This window comes from Polypterus senegalus, chromosome 10 (genome assembly GCF_016835505.1).
Source record: "Polypterus senegalus isolate Bchr_013 chromosome 10, ASM1683550v1, whole genome shotgun sequence".
Classification (NCBI taxonomy): domain Eukaryota; kingdom Metazoa; phylum Chordata; class Cladistia; order Polypteriformes; family Polypteridae; genus Polypterus; species Polypterus senegalus.
Genome location: NC_053163.1, coordinates 124,859,181 through 124,876,143, shown reverse-complemented (window position 1 = coordinate 124,876,143; position 16,963 = coordinate 124,859,181). Strand labels below are relative to the sequence as shown.

Sequence of the window (16,963 nt, the reverse complement as noted above, 5' to 3'; positions counted from 1 at the left end):
GAGATTTGATTAAATAACAAACTTTGATCCAATGTGTCTGTAGGTTGGTTCTGGCTAGCTGCATGATTGGGTGGAGGGCCTGCTGTCTTTCCAGATCCAGAGGTTCATGCACTTGGGGTCTGTCTCTGTGTGTGATGTCAGCAGGTTACCATTATATAAGACACCAACACGTTGCTTACAGTTGTCCTAGTTTCAGTATACAAAAATAAAACAGTTCATGAGTGTTGCTTTGTTTAAGAAATTATGGCTAAAGACTTTTAGCCAGGTTCTTCTGACCATGATTTACATGTCAGATTTGCAGAGTGGTGAAGTGGTTAAGATGTTGGACTTCAAACCCTCAGGTTGTGGGTTTAAGTCCCCCTAAAGATTATGAGTGAGACACTTCACCTGCCTGTGCTCCAATTAGAAAAAGAAATAACCATTTGTATTTTAAATGTTGTGTGTCACCTGGGATAAAAGAGTCAGACAAATAAGTAAATGGATTTGGTTTGTTTTCCTGGCCTTGACCTCCTGCTAAATTGCAGATTTTAAATTTATTTTCTGGTCTTTTTGCTTGACTTTGGGGACAGCCATGTGCATTTTGGGATAACAGTGGAACTGGGTTGCCAGAATCACGGAACACAATATGCCCTTCTTGTGAGAAGAGATATGCTCCCCTTGGATGCTAGAAGGCAGCCTATCCTGTGGCTAACTGAACTGGACGACCCTCTGCTAAGGAGAAGCACAACACCAGCGGGAAAGAAGGGAGAGCCCCAAAAACAACCACTCCTTGGGTGATGGTATCAAGGATAGGCAGCGAAGGATGGCAGGTAATGTAACAGGAGTCCCTGAGTCCAAAAGGTGGCAGCAAGGAGGCTTATTAGCTTACTCCAGACCTCCTGCTGGCCTTGACAATAAGCAGATGATTATCTAGCAAGTACGGAGGTTGCCACCAGATTTACGTAGCAAAGAAGCTGCTACACCATTAAAATGAGGGGTGGATAGAATCAGGCCAACACCTAAGCTCTACAAGTGTTTTGACCCTGTGTAGATGCCACATGGGTGGCAATGGTTCCTTGCCCTGACAGGTGACTCCTAATGGACAGATAAGCATCCCGGCCAGGGAGAAGAAAAGGAGCAGACCCGAAAGGAAGAGCCGGAAGGGATGGACGGACAGCCAATGGAAAGAGAAAAATATCGCTGGGGTTTTTTTACTCCCCCAACATGCTAGATGGCAGCAGCCCTGCATATCGGTACTCAGTGGAAAGCCAGCAGGACATACAGGGAGATGTAGTCTGGCAGAGCAGCCACAAGAGGGTGCTGCAGGAACACAAGCTCCCTGCTGTGATGGATTTCCATAAGACCAGTAAGTGCTTCCATCAGGCAATGGCCCTGGCATCAGAAGTACTCCCAGGTCTTTAATAAAGGGAACCGCACTCACTTGGCCAGGTGATTTGGAGATGGGAGGTACAGAGGCATCACTTGACTGGAAGAGGGCAGTGTGGTGGTGAGAGAAATTGTAGTGAGGAGAGAAAACCTGTGTTTTTGTGCTTTTGTAACTTGTAAAGGAGTGTGGTGTAATAAAAACACCTGTATTTGCACCCGGGACTCTGTGTGTGTGTGTTTTTGGTTGTTTGGGGCTTGCTAATGCCCCTGCTTCTATTACACCTACTACTCGAATATTAACAACACCCCAGGGAAATGCCCATACAGTTTAAACACACCCAACACACATATATAAATATTCCTTATTTACTAGAATAACTAATGACCAACGTGGTACAGCAAAATAATGACAAAAGTACTAAACAAACACTAAGAACAAACCCCCACACAATGACATGTACAGTCCTGGAAAAAGTCTTTACTATAATAGATGACGGAAGTGGTTCTGGAAACGTAAGTAATGGTTAAAGGACAGAAAGATGTGCGGAATACTTCCTTTAAATAAACTACTTACCAGAACTTGGATAGTGAATACAGTCCTACCACCAGCATCCAGAAAAATCGTCTTCAGAGGCGCACCTCTTCTCAAAGAGCATCGGTGGATTGGATTAGGAGGAAAAAGAACCCACCAGCGTCCTTAAATCCGATGCCCAAGCACCATCCTTTTCCACTACCTTAACAAAAGGCTTAGGAGCTTGTGATGATGATGTTGATTGGAAAATGGTTTTAATGTTTTAACTGAGATTTGGGGCACCAGAAGTCTCCAGTGATTCCAAAAGTTAATCCTGATCCGAAAGCTATTTCCTGACCAGGGATTAAAAGGCTCAATAGGTCAAACAAATGATCGTTGTGGAGCTGGGAGAAGTGTTGAGGATGAGGCCTTGATTCTTGAGAGAAGAACAGCTAAATTGAGGAGAAAAAGGTACAGGAATTGCAATAGGACTGTTTAATACTGGCACTTTAGTCTAGAGTGCTCATGCCACCAGACCCCTGTAGACAGGAGCTTAGATCTAGCACTGGGGAAGCTGGGAAAATTAGAAGTGATTTTTGATTTCTTCTGATTATGCTTGCAATTTGTTGGTCATGTTGTTTACTGCTTTTTGGTGTTTTATTTTCCTAATAAAAACACATGTTTTTTTACTTCTTTGAATTTGTTTGGGTTCAGGAAGAGCCCAAGCTTAACCCACACACTTCAAAATAGTTAATTAATGATTACTAATATTTTGGTCAAAAAACAGATGGATGAAACATTATGTTTGATTATTGTCTGTGCAAGAATAGTTCTTCCATTTCCTCCACTTGCCAAAAACATGTCTATATTTTGTTAAATGCTCAGTAAACTGGCCATACACCAGTGAGTGCAGGCATGTGTGTGTATGAATGTGCCCTGTGAAGAGCTGATTCCCATCTAGGTTGGTCCCTGCCTGACTCCCAATGCCACCAAAATAGTTCCTCTCTCCCCAGAAGTAAATGTGTCAGGGAAATGGATGTAATGAACGCTGTTCCCAAGTATAGAGAAATACACCGATCAGAATATTACAGCCACTGACAGGTGAAGTGAATAACATTGATTATCTCGTTATGATGGTGCCTGTCAAGGGGTAGGATACATTAGGCAACAAGTGAACAGTCAGTTCTTGAAGGTGAGGTGTTAGAAGCAGGAAGAGTGGGCAAGCGTAAGGATATGAGTGACTTTGACAAGGGCCAAACTGTGATGATTAGATGACTGAGTCAGAGCATCTTCAAACCAGCAGGTCTTGTGGTGTGTTCCCAGTATGCAGTGGTTAGTACCTACCAAAGGTGGTCAAAGATGGATAACTGGTGAACCGGAAATAGTGTCGTCAGCACCCAAGGATCATTGATGCACGTGGGGAGCAAAGGCTAACCCATCTGGTTTGATCCAACAGAGGTACTGCTGTGAAACTTAATTTCTGGCCATGACAGAAGGTTTTCAGAGCACATAGTGCATCATGTAGCCACACACTAGTCAGAATGCCCATGCTGACCCCTTTCCACCATTAATAACACCTAGAACAGGCACATGAATGTCAGATCTGGACCATGGAGCAATGGAGGAAGATGGCCTGGTCTGATCAATCCTGTTTTCTTATAGATCATGAGGATGGCCGAGTGCATATGCATAGTTTACATGGGGAAGTGATGACAGCAGGATGCACTATGGGATGAAGCCAAATTGGTAGAGGCAATGTGATACTCTGAGCAATGGGACCTGGCATTCATGTGCATGTTACTTTGACATGTACCACCTTCCTAAAGATTGTTGCACACCACATACTGTACACCCGTTAATGGCAACAGTATTGCCTGATGACAGGATAATGCGCCCTGCCACACTGCAAAAATTGTTCAGGAGATTTTTGAGGAAAGTATCAAAGAGTTCAAGGTGTTGACTTGGCCTCCAAATTCCCCAGATCTCAAACCGATCAAGCATTTGTGGGATGTGCTGGAAAAACAAGTCTAAACCAGGGAGGTTCCACATCATAACCTAATGGTCTTAAAGAGTCTGGTGCCAGATACCACAGGAGACCCTCAGACCCTCTGAACCTTGATGGGTCAGAGCTCTTATGGAAGAATAAGGAGGACCTACACAATATTAGGCAGGTGGTTTTTAATGTTGTGGCTGAATGGTGTATAATACATTTACAATGCTTCAACGCAAAAAAGTGTTTTATCCATTAGGCCACCTTGCCCCGTTAAAAGTAAGCTGAGTATTCTGTCTCAATAATCTTAGCAATGAAATTTGAAAAATGGAACTTTATACCTTGTTACTTTCTTCTAGGCCTGGCTGCTGCCAAAGTCCTCAAAGAGGCTGGACTACAAGTGGTTGTTCTGGAGGCTCGGGATCGAGTTGGTGGAAGGACCTACACTGTTCAAGTAAGCAGGATGCTGGGAGCCCAATCAACTGTTTGAACCTAGTGGGTATTATGGGTAGTTTCATGGTGCTCGCTGCCTGACTAGTTCACGGGCACCTGAGTTCATCTTTGTTGGCGTGTAGACTTTTTGCGTACTTTACATGTGTGTAGATTTTTTTCCTTGGGTACTCTAGTGGTTATTGATTAACAGTTGTAGATATCTCAGTAGAATATTGTAGACAGAAGTGATTATGACTAAACCACATGAGCACCTTGTAGGGTTGTAAGAGACCCTCTTTTGATTCCTTTCATAATTCAACTGCTCTCTCTGGAGGTGTATTTACAATATGTGGCATCTGAGAATCATCCCATAGGCAGGGAAAGTAAGAGGGTGGGATACGGTGCCAATGTCACTGCAGGAGCTTCAGTTGTATCTGAAAACTTAAACGACCAATGGAATTTTACAAATGAAGTGTAAAGACGGTGCATTCAGAACACTCTGTAGTGTGTGCATCAAGTGATTTATCTTTTTTTACAGGGTCCCGAGTTTCAGTATGTAGACCTTGGTGGAGCATATGTTGGCCCGACTCAGAATGGCATCTTGAAACTTTCTAAAGAACTGGGAGTGCAGACCTACCTCGTAAATGAGAAGGAGAAACTCATACACCATGTGAAGGTAAGGTGATGGACAGCACTGGCGCAAATAACCATGCTGACTTTGTACTGGTTTTTTTATCTTTATGGCATTTCACAGGTAGTATTCCCCATGAGTTACTGTAGTAGTGGGAGACAACCAGCCTGACATCCCACACATGGATGTTTGCAGCTCGCAGCATAGAAACAATGCCATCTGCTGGGTCTGCTTCTGTTGTTCAATGAGATGAGAGAACTTCTTTGTAACACAGAGGTCTGTGGTTTGCAACTGGTGGGCAGCACTTAGCCATGACACCATAGAGCAAATTCCTTAGTGGAGATGGTTACTGAAGCCTGAGAGTACCATAGAAAAAGAATGTGCCTTCATTTGTAAGCTACACTGCTTCAGCTTGTCTTGAGAACTGGTGGCAGGATCTTCTTTTGAGTCACCACAGGTAAAACACAGGCACACTGCCCATTGTAAAATTAACACAGTTTCTGAAATGAGAAAGGATAAACAGATTCAATATTTTATACATATGGCATCTTCTTTTTGTGTGCAAAGTCCTATTGTGCTTTATAAATAAAGAACTATGGCACACTTGGCTCCTATGTGAGTATGTATGTGTGTCTGAGAGAGTAAGCACTGTGACGGACTGGGGCCTCCATCCAGGGTTGTCTCTTGCCTTGCTCCCAGTGATGTTGGTACAGACGTCAGTCTCCTGTGACCCTCAATCAGAATAAGCAGGTCTAAGAAAGTTTTTTACTTTTTCGTATACATAGTATAGAGAAAGTATAGGAATCGTGAAAAAATTTGACCTCGAGATTTTGATAAATCTTGATGTTTTAGACCTTCCTGAGTCTGAAAATACCATTTTTGAAATTATGTCTGTCTGCATGTAAACACAATAACTCAAAAACGCTTTGAATTGGTTAATGAGATTTTGTACACCTGCTTCTTATCAAAAATACGGAATCCTATCAACTTTTGGGGCACTTCCGGCAACCAGAAATGGTACTTGAACTGAATACTACTGCAAATTTTCAAGTAAGTATGGTTACAATTACTGATAGATGATTCAGATTTTGTATAGATATTCATAATGATAAAAAGCAAATAGATATGAAATTTGGGGAAAATTACTCAACCCAAAGTAGTATTTTATTTAAACAACCATCTGAATTTTTTGTATCGTGGATATATAAATGTGTACACGATATTAAAAACTGTATTCAATATAACGTATATTCTTCCAATAACTATTATTAATTTTATTTGATTTATACATCATCAGTTTAATAATAACATGTAAACACTGAACATGCCATGTAAATATAAAGATGTAATGGGAACAATAAGCTGCTACGTCTTCATCGTGTTCCTGGTAATACATTTAATTTTATGATTTTTGTTTTTATATCAACCATCATTATCATAATTAAATGTAGCTTAATGCAGTTTTCCCTATAGGAATTTTTTGCAACAAATTTTATATAATACTACCAATTTTTTTTTTATGTTTTTAGGTGACTATAACTCTTTACTTTGCACGTAATCTAGGTAATGCAAATGTAATCATGAAAAAAGTCCACTACCATTTTCAACCTCTCTAAGTGCAAAAATATCATTTGAATGTAAGGTTTGATTATAAATAGAGACAAATGATTGTGTATCGATATTATCAATTAGTTATGATGAGAAACAAAGAGATATGATATTTAAGAAAAATAGCACAACTGGAAATGATTCTGATGACCTATTCCTCTATCTCAGTACACGAGAAAGTCGAGGGGATCACAGTTCCTGGGGCCTCATGTATAAACGGTGCGTACGCACAGAAATGTTGCGTAAGAATGTTTCCACATTCAAATCGAGATGTATAAAACCTAAACATGCCTTAAAGCTACGCACATTTCCACGGTACCTCATACCCTGTCGTACACAAGTTCTCTGCTCGGTTTTGCAGACTGGCGGCACCCAGCGTCAAAGCAGTGCTACTGTTCCCGTATGGTTTATCTTTCTTTTTCAGATCCATATTACTGACGCGCCTTTATAAACACACTGAAATTAAGAGCATATTGTTTATTAGTTTTATGCATCTGATTGTAGTTAACCTGTAACAATATAATGGTCCACAGAATGGTCAAACTATTCTAAATACCATAACTGCTTTAGCATTGTTACTGTCACTGCATCTTCTACTTCTTCTTTCAGCTGCTCCCGTTAGGGTTGCCACAGCAGGTCATCTTTTTCCATATTACTCTCACTGCACCACTCGAAGCAGCTGATCAGAAAGAGAATTATCGGTATACAGCATCAAGCACACGCTGCTTCAGCCATACTGTCTATTGAACTGCTTCTCACACGGCAAACGTTTCAAAACCTTTAATGTACGGACCTCGCGGTTCAGAAAAAGTTTCATCCATCAGTCCATCAAGTGCTCCTTGTAGAACTGTCTGTACTTATTAGTACAATCACCTCACTGTAAACTTGCACTACAGTTATAATATTACACAACCTGAGCCACTTTATAAAGTAAGCATTTACATATGATGACGATATCATTTTAAAGATGAAATGCCGCAAAATATGTTTATTATATTATACAGATACAACGTTAACTTTATTTAAATAATCTTTATTGTTAATAATTAAAGGACACGGTGTCGCTATGCTAGCAAGGATCTGGTGCTCCGTTCACGGATTATTCCTGCCTCACACTGTATGCTTCACTGGGATTGGCGTGAAGGATAGAATAATTAAACATGTACTACGAAGATATTTCAATGTTCCTTAAAAGTTTTGAAGAATTGATATAAGCTTACAGATGGCTTAACGTCTATTACAGAGCTGATTGTGTGGCGATTGGGTATTTGGAGAAAGAAAAAGAAGGACAGGAAATGGAGGTTAGTACGTTTGAAAGAGACAGTACTGCTATAATAAATTTTTTTTATCAAATATCATGCACAATCACTGCGCCACCGTGTTCCCATGTTTAATAACATGCTTTAACTCCTATCATCATGAAAATGATATCATGTATACATCTCAGCATTTTAGTTATTCAGAGAGCTGTAATATCATGAATAATGTATTCTGTGTACTGCCAGAGGTAGAGAAAGCCGGTTTAAGAAGAACGTAGTGATTCACACACATAGGCACATAGAAGATCAAATACAAAACAAAGCATTTAACATGCTACTTTAGTTACGATGGGATTTGAGAAACTAGTAAATTAAACGATTTTAAGATGAAGTTTATGATGTTCTACTTTAATGACCAAATAAACTACGTGATTAAAGTGGAAATTTCGAGATTGAAGTTGACATTTCCTGCTTTTTCCCCCACTGTGCGCCTTTTTTTGTTCTCTGTACCCTAATAAGCTTTCATATGACACTCAGATGGTGAGTTACGACTCGCCTTTTCACTGCGACTTTGATATGTGACTTCTTTTTTATTTTGGCACTGTGCGACTTTGTGAACTTAAACTTTCGAGTTTCTCCGACATGCTATGTCACTCGATCAGCTTCCTTTTCTTGTTTACACCACTGTTTAAACCATCAAATAGTACATTTTTCCTTGCCTCCACTTGGTATTTGCTGAAATTGTTCTATTTTTCCTCATGGTTTTGCCATTGTTTTTTTACAGAACGCTGAGCTTAAGGGCTATTAATAGTGATTTACATATTCAAAGAGGCGTAATTCTGGGTTGAGTTGGGGTGGGACAGCAGGCGCATGCACGTGCGTTACTTTTCACACAGATCGGGATTTATGTAGCGGAAGAACTTGGAAGTTTGCGTATGCACAGGTTCCTGCATCTGGATTTTTCTGTGTGTACGCACATTCCCGCTTTTGTGCTTACTCCATGTTATAGTGTGGGTTCTATGCACGGCGTTATACATGAGGCCCCTGATGTTTTTCAATTGGAACACAAACAGCATAAATCAATGGCTGACTCAGAACTGAACGCCATTACTCACACACTTAATCAACAAATGAAATTGATTCCCTGCACTATTCTACTTTTGTCTGTATGGATTTTTCTTGGCACAATGGTTTATCTGCTCCATATCACAGAGACACCTTGATACATAAACTGGGAACTCTAGAGATGGCAGAACACACAGAAATGTGCATGATTGCACCCGGTCCAGTGATGGACTGCTCTCTCATCTGGGTACTTCTGTTTTATATCCATTGCTGTTAGAAGAAGCTTTGGTTCTCTAATAACCAATTCAGAAAATACATGGATGGTGATTTTGACATAAATGTAAACTATCAGTGACAGGTAACACAGTGGTTCACATTATTGCTTCACTGCTCCAGGGGATGGACTTTAAATCCCAGACTACTCACCACATGCCTAGATTTTGCATATTCTCCCCATGTATACCGCTCAAAAAAATTAAATGAACACTTTTTATTTCGGAGTATAGCATCAAGTCAGTGAAACTTCTGGGCTATTGATCTGGTCAGTTAAGTAGCAGAGGGGGTTGTTAATCAGTTTCAGCTGCTTTGGTGTTAATGAAATTAACAACAGATGCACTAGAGGGGCAACAATGAGACGACCCCCAAAACAGGAATGGTTTAACAGGTGGAGGCCACTGACATTTTTCCCTCCTCATCTGTTATTTCACTAGTTTTGCATGTGGCTATGGTCAGCTTCACTACTGGTAGCATGAGACGATACCTGGACCCTACAGAAGTTGCACAGGTAGTCCAACTTCTCCAGGATGGCACATCAATACGTGCCATTGCCAGAAGGTTTGCTGTATCTACCAGCACAGTCTCAAAGGCATGGAGGAGATTCCAGGAGACAGGCAGTTACTCTAGGAGAGCTGGACAGGGTCGTAGAAGGTCCTTAACCCATCAGCAGGACTGGTATCTGCTCCTTTGGGTAAAAAGGAACAGGATGAGCACTGCCAGAACCCTACAAAATGACCTCCAGCAGGCCACTGGTGTGAATGTCTCTAACCAAACAATCAGAAACAGACTTCATGAGGGTGGCCTATGAGCCCGACATCCTCTAGTGTGCCCTGTGCTCACTGCCCGCACCGTGGAGCTTGATTGGCATTTGCCATAGACTACCAGAATTGTCAGGTCCACCACTGGCATCCTGTGCTTTTCACAGATGAGAGCAGGTTCACCCTGAGCACGTGTGACAAATGTGAAAGGATCTGGAGAAGCCGTGGAGAACATTACGCAGCCTGTAACATCGTTTAGCATGACCAGTTTGGTGGTCAGTGATGGTCTGGGGAGGCATACCATCCATCATCTCATTAGGAGCATATAAGCACGTGGAGGCCATATAAACTACTGAGTATGATTTGGAGTTGCTGATGCCTGCCGCATCATTTCTTCACTTTGATTTTCGGGTTGTCTTTGAACTTAGCCCTCTCTAGGCTGAATATTTTCATTTCCATCAAACGATGTGGCATCCTTTCACTCCTGACACATTACCCAGTCCATATCAGTATAGATATCCAGCAGGATTTTTTTTTCATTGAGATGTGATGTGTTTTCAAAGTGTTCCTTTAATTTTTTTGAGCAGTTTATTTTCCTAACATGTCTTAGTGACAGATACTTCTAAACTGGCACAATATGAATCAGTCACTGAAACAAGCCCAAAGGTAAGAAGAATCAGTGCTGTCCTACAGCGCCACAAAGATCATTTAAAGAGTATAAAACATCTGATATGTCGAGCATATCACTTTCAGTTCGTAGAGCTGGATTTTAACAGGAAAATACTGCAGCCAAAATTTTATTTCTGTGGAATAAAACAAAAGAATCATATCATATTGGAACAAATTGTCCTAATTTCACTGCAGGTGGAGTACAATGATATAGTTTTTGAAATGGAAATGTCTTGGATCTATTTACAGTGTTAATAACAGCTTCAATTAGGCTGAGTGATGCATTTTTGAGTTAACTTGGGCACTGATTCATATCCTGACAGACAGGCAGGCAGGCGTCACTCCCAGTGTGTAAACATTGTGGTCAAGGATGCCGTAAACATGTAAATCCACTCAAAAAAAGCCACAACACTTTCCCTACAGGTATAGGTGGGGAAATAAAAAGGTGCAGTGCTCCAGTGTTTCACTGGTCTTTAAAGCCAGCGTTTTCAACCTTTATTTATGTTTTACTATCTTATGACTCTGTTCTACTAACACAATTAGTGTTTTTTTTACCAGACTAGATCTCTCTTTTGAACCATCTTCCGTTGCTATGGATACCCAAGAGCAAGGAAATGCTGAGGGCTGGCTGTCATTTCCTTTGTGTGAGTTTTATGTGCACACAGATAAGGTCTTTTGGGAAAGGTTATCTCATATTAATACAGCTGCGCAGGCCAGCCTTAGTAGATTTGTCAGTCATATTTTTGGTTCCATTTCAACTGACCTTTGAGTATTGTGTTTATTTATATTTTAGCTTCAAGTGTATTTTCACTCATAAATTGTCACTTGACAAAAATAAATCTTCTCGTTTCATGGGCATGTTTATGCAGCCTTAGCACTGAGTATAAACAAGATAGGCATAATTCACTGACCGCTGAATGAGGCGGCCTCTGGCTATTTTTTTGTGTGATTAAGGACCCTTAGAATAAGACACACCTGATCAAAATACCATAACAAGTACAGTCGATGTATTTCCGACAATTGTAATGTTTTCTTTACATAGATAGATAGATAGATAGATAGATAGATAGATAGATAGATAGATAGATAGATAACTACATTATTTGTTTAGAAAGTAAATTACTTCTAGTTTCCTAATTACAATAGTTGATGATATTCTACATATAGCAAATTCATCCATCCATCCATTTCCTAACCCGCTGAATCTGAACACAGGGTCACGGGGGTCTGCTGGAGCCAATCCCAGCCAACACAGGGCACAAGGCAGGAACCAATCCTGGGCAGGGTGCCAACCCATCGCAGGACACACACAAACACACCAAGCACACACTAGGGCCAATTTAGAACCGCCAGTCCACCTAACCTGCATGTCTTTGGATTGTGGGAGGAAACCGGAGCGCCCGGAGGAAACCCACGCAGACACGGGGAGAACATGCAAACTCCACGCAGGGAGGACCCGGGAAGCGAACCCAGGTCTCCTAACTGCGAGGCAGCAGCGCTATAGCAAATTCATCTTGCAATAAATATATATAAATAAAATTTGATATCATTTGTATGTCTGTTTGTTTGTTTGTTAACCACACAAAAATGACTGAACCGATTGTATTGAAATTCTGCGTGTGTCTTGCCATTGGTGTGGCTTAAAATACAGGCTTATATATCATATTGGGGAGAGGGGTTATAAAAGGAGGGGGTAACCCAAAACCCAGCACTGACATAACCTGGATAATAGTTGTTTTTTTTTTGTCTTACTGGATTATAGCTTTTATCATCTAAGATTACATTTTTATTTAATATTTAATCATGGGTTTTGTTTCGTCATGTTTAATTTCTAAAAGAATATTTTCCCTTTTTATTTATACTGACAATGCTGAGTACTACAGTTAGTTCATAAATACATTGTACTAAGGATCTAAGAATCTTTTAAGCTAGTTGTATGTTGGAGATGTAAATGACACCACCTTTACAGAGATTATGAATAGGATGATGGAATATCAGTTAATTATATACTTTGTGAAAAAGGCTCTTTATAGCGCCCGACCCGGCACAGACCACGCAGAGGCTCATGTTCACACTTAAGATTTTTTATTATTATTATTTCTTCAGCCGTGGGCACACGTCTTTCCCGTGTGCCACAGGCCCAACACAGTCCAAAACTCAAAACTCGCACCAAACCAAACTTTCCTGCTCCACCACTCCTCCCAGGCAACCTCATCCTCTTCCTCCCGATTCTGGCCGTGATTGCTGGGAGGCAGACCCTTTTATACCCCACCCGGAAGTGTTCCAGGTGCCTGACCAGCTGGTCTTAATTGCACCTCCGGGTGGGGTTGATAAACCGTCCAGTGTGGTGGCTGGTTCTTTGCAGTACCCCCTAGCGGCAACCCCATCTCCCAACCGGGCTGCTGTGGTGGACTCCATGTCCCATGGAGCCACGGGGGAGATTGAGGAGGGATCCACGGCCAGGGAGACTGCCCCCAAGCGCCCCAGGGGAGGTACTGCCATGTCCATGATGGCTCCCCCGGGACGTATGCAGCAGAGGCGTCCCGGCCGGGCATGGGACCCGGCTGTCCGTCACAACTTATATTTATTTACTTAGCAAATGTTTTTATTCAAAGCAACCTACAAAAGAGGTCAACATCCATCCATCCATCCATCCATTATCCAATCCGCTGTATCCTAGCTACAGGGTCACAGGGGTCTACTGGAGCCAATCCAAGCCAACACAGGGCGCAAGGCAGGAAACAAACCCAGGCACCACCCAGGCCCACCACAGAAAAGAGGTCAAAATGATCGGGTAAAATCAGTCTAGGGATTGATTTGAACAAGTGTAGCAAGACAGGTTACAGACGTTGATTACCACAAGTGAAGAGTTCAAATGTAGAAAATCATCAATTAACAACTGATGTTAAAGCAATAAAAGCTAGAAAAACAAAAAAATCATCATTGACAATGACAGATCCACAAAGTAAAACACATTTCTTAACTACTTGACGGATATTCACAGAACAGCAGGGGTGCTCAATCGCTTCTTAAACATATTGAAGTTTGAATGGAGGTGGGCAGTTTGTTCCACCAACAAGTACAGCAGGTTCACATGAAAGTGTGTGGATGGAGAGTTGATACCACCCAGAGTTGGCATCACCACAGGCTGTTTACTGGCAGATCAAAGTGAGTGAAAAGAAGCATAGCACCTCACCAGTGTCTCTATATACCCAGGTGCTGACCCATCGACTACTCTGTAGGCAAGCATCAAGGATATAAGCTTAATGTGTGCTGCTTGAGGGATCCAAGGAGACGTGACATCCTTGTGGATCTATTTTAAGAAAGATGTTCATTTTGTTGTCAGTTCTAATTTATTTTTGTCCATCAGATGCACCAGTTTCTTGTGTGATATAAATGATTGAGTTAAAGTCTGTCTGTCTTAGTTAATGTTCTCAAACACATATGCTTCACACCCTACAGGGCTACACTGAATGTGATGCTAAAAACTGAGTGAGAAACTGTCCATTTTAGTTAATGTTGTTCTCTTCTTGTTACATCAAAAATGTAACATCATATACTTTGGATGTGGTAGGGCTTCTGCTGCATGCTGTAGACGGTGGAGACTGACATTGCAATGCATTTTCGTACATAGGTCCATCTTAAGAAAACTAATAGACACAGAGTCAGAATCAGAACTATAATAAGTACACAAGCAAGAAAGAACAAATCAAGAGAAAAGTACAGCCTGTCATATTCTCCTCATTTTTAGGGGCTTTTCAGCATTTTGTGAAATGTTCATGTTTAGGATAAGTTATAATTATTTATTATATGATGATAGAAGTTGCAGTTGTTTCTGCATTACATGGATTTTTATGCAAATACCATATAGTGTCATTATAGGTTTATACTGTCACTAGCCATCCCCCGTGGCTTCTCCCTTGTAGTAGTGAAACAGGACAGAACTTTAGTACTGAGGCGGCACGGTGGCGCAGTGGGTAGCGCTGTTGCCTTGCAGTTAGGAGACCCAGGTTCACTTCCCAGGTCCTCCCTGCGTGGAGTTTGCATGTTCTCCCCGTGTCTGTGTGGGTTTCCTCCAGGCGCTCCGGTTTCCTCTCACAGTCCAAAGACATGCAGGCTAAGTGGATTGGCGATTCTGAATTGTCCCCAGTGTGTGCTTGGTATGTGGGTATGTTTGTGTGTGTCCTGCGGTGGGTTGGCAACCTGCCTGGGATTGGTTCCTGCCTTGTGCCCTGTGTTGGTTGGGATTGGCTCCAGCAGACCCCCGTGACCCTGTGTTCGGATTCAGCGGGTTGGAGAATGGATGGATTTTAGTACTGATCTGTGACTCTGCCAAGACCACATTTCGGTCAGATTGTTTATAGCTCGCTGCTTATATTTATTTATACAACTAAAAGAAACAAACAGTGAGTACTTCAATCAGAAAAGCTTCAAAATTAAGCACAAATATAGTAAAATATAAAGCAGAGCTAAAGAATAAACCCAAAGAGAGGTGAAAAGTTTATAGGAAATATAAAATAAATTACCCTATTCTGTTGCAGGGAAAAACATACCCTTTCCGAGGATTATTTCCGCCAGTTTGGAATCCAATTGCTTACCTGGATTACAATAACCTGTGGAGAACTATAGATGAAATGGGAGAGAAGGTTGGTGCGTTTTATTCATTTTTACATTTCTTTGAAAGATAAGAGATATGGCTTCTAAGCAGAGATCAAGTATCCAGTTATTTGGAATTTCTACCATATCCACTTAATACTCTCCACTTAATAACAGCCCACTGACAGCTGTAGGCTACTGGCTCTTTACTGGTATGGTAAATATTAAAAAGTTAAAAATTACATTGTAACATGATTATTTTAAACATTAAATTAAATTTGTTTGTCATAAAGGTAAGAGACAAAAACAATATATACCACACCACCCAACCCTTACTGTAGGTATGGAAGGAACCAACTGTAGTGTTTCTCTTTTTCTGTTTATTGTAATGAGACAAAACAACACATCAAAAAGGTTTTGGGCACCAAGCCGAACCCCATATATTGTGAAGGCAAGATGTGATTGAAAAGAAAAGCAAAATAAAGAGCAATGTTCAATTCAGATGGTAATCTTCTACGGACTGATCCAAGATTATATTGAGGCGAATTTTCAATGTGGTAATCCAGAAGGGTTAGGGTTAGGGAAGAGGTTAGGAGGGCAGAAACCCAAAGTAACCGTCAATCATCCCTTCTGCAGAGCCATTAGGCAACAGCACCACCCTCTGGTTTGGAGTGTAACAATCATTACATGAGCATACAAATGTTTTATGGTGCATGGCCATCATGGTGCAAAACCACTAAAACATACAGTTCAGTCATTTCAAAAATCTAGTTTATCACCATGCATTAATCTAGCTAGATTAATCAGGATACATATGATATTTGATCAATATAATTTCAACAGTTTGTGCTATGGCTCCAATTGTTTCACCTATTGTGTTTTCCAGATCCCTGCTGAAGCTCCATGGACAGCAGCTCAGGCTGTTCAGTGGGACAACATGTCAATGAAGGAGCTCTTTGACAGACTTTGCTGGACAAGGTTAAGTTGAAGCTTAACTTTTTATGTCATATATTTATAGAGAGTTGAGAGATGGTCCTGCCCAAGGGTTCATGTAATGGATGTGCAGAACAGTATTTAAAAAATTTCCAAAACCTAAAACTGACAATATATATGTTGTGTTTAAGGCCTGTGCTTCATGCCACTGTCGGCTTTGTCAAGGAAGAGTTTAGTTCGCTATTTGTAATAAAGAAATTTAAATTATTCATTTTGCATATTGTTTAAGTGACATGAAAAATTAAAACAACATTTTAAAACAAAGAATGTTAAATCAAGATAAACAAATGTGCAACCACAATGCAATTACTGTATAATAAAGTATTCTACCAACTTAATGGAAATACCAGGCCATCTTGAAGACATCTCATGGACATCATCTAACCTGCGTGTATTCCAGTTACATTTCTAAGCCAAAATCAACATCTAAGCATTCTTTTTTTGCACAATCATTTTGCCAAGTGTGAAATGACTAATCCTATTCTGAAGAATTCACTTATTATAGATTATATTTAATATTCAAATACAGTAATCCCCCGCTCTATGGCGGTTCAGCTATCGCGCCCCCGCTACATCACAGATTTATTAATACTATTATTATCACTAGGGGACTCCGCTTGCCTCGCTCGCCCACTCCCTCGTTTGGTTTACCGGATAAACAATTTAAAGAGATTGTTACATATGCATTATTTTCATTTTTACTTTAAAACTTTTGTAAAAACAATATTTGTCCTTTATTTCCTGCTCCAGGCGTGGTTAAATCCCTTTCTCACGGCACTTATAACACTCCCCATGTTGTGAAGGGGGGAG

General features: G+C 40.8%; 1 protein-coding gene across 1 annotated transcript in view; it reads left to right on the top strand.

Moving 5' to 3' along the window:
- Positions 1–16,963, top strand: part of LOC120537520 (amine oxidase [flavin-containing] B-like) — a 76,665-nt gene that overhangs the window by 16,095 nt on the left and 43,607 nt on the right. Inside the window, exons 2-5 of the mRNA XM_039766520.1 lie at positions 4,226–4,320; positions 4,837–4,974; positions 15,106–15,210; positions 16,047–16,138. Of these exons, the coding sequence (XP_039622454.1) occupies positions 4,226–4,320; positions 4,837–4,974; positions 15,106–15,210; positions 16,047–16,138 (430 nt within the window). The remainder of the gene's footprint in view (positions 1–4,225; positions 4,321–4,836; positions 4,975–15,105; positions 15,211–16,046; positions 16,139–16,963) is intronic.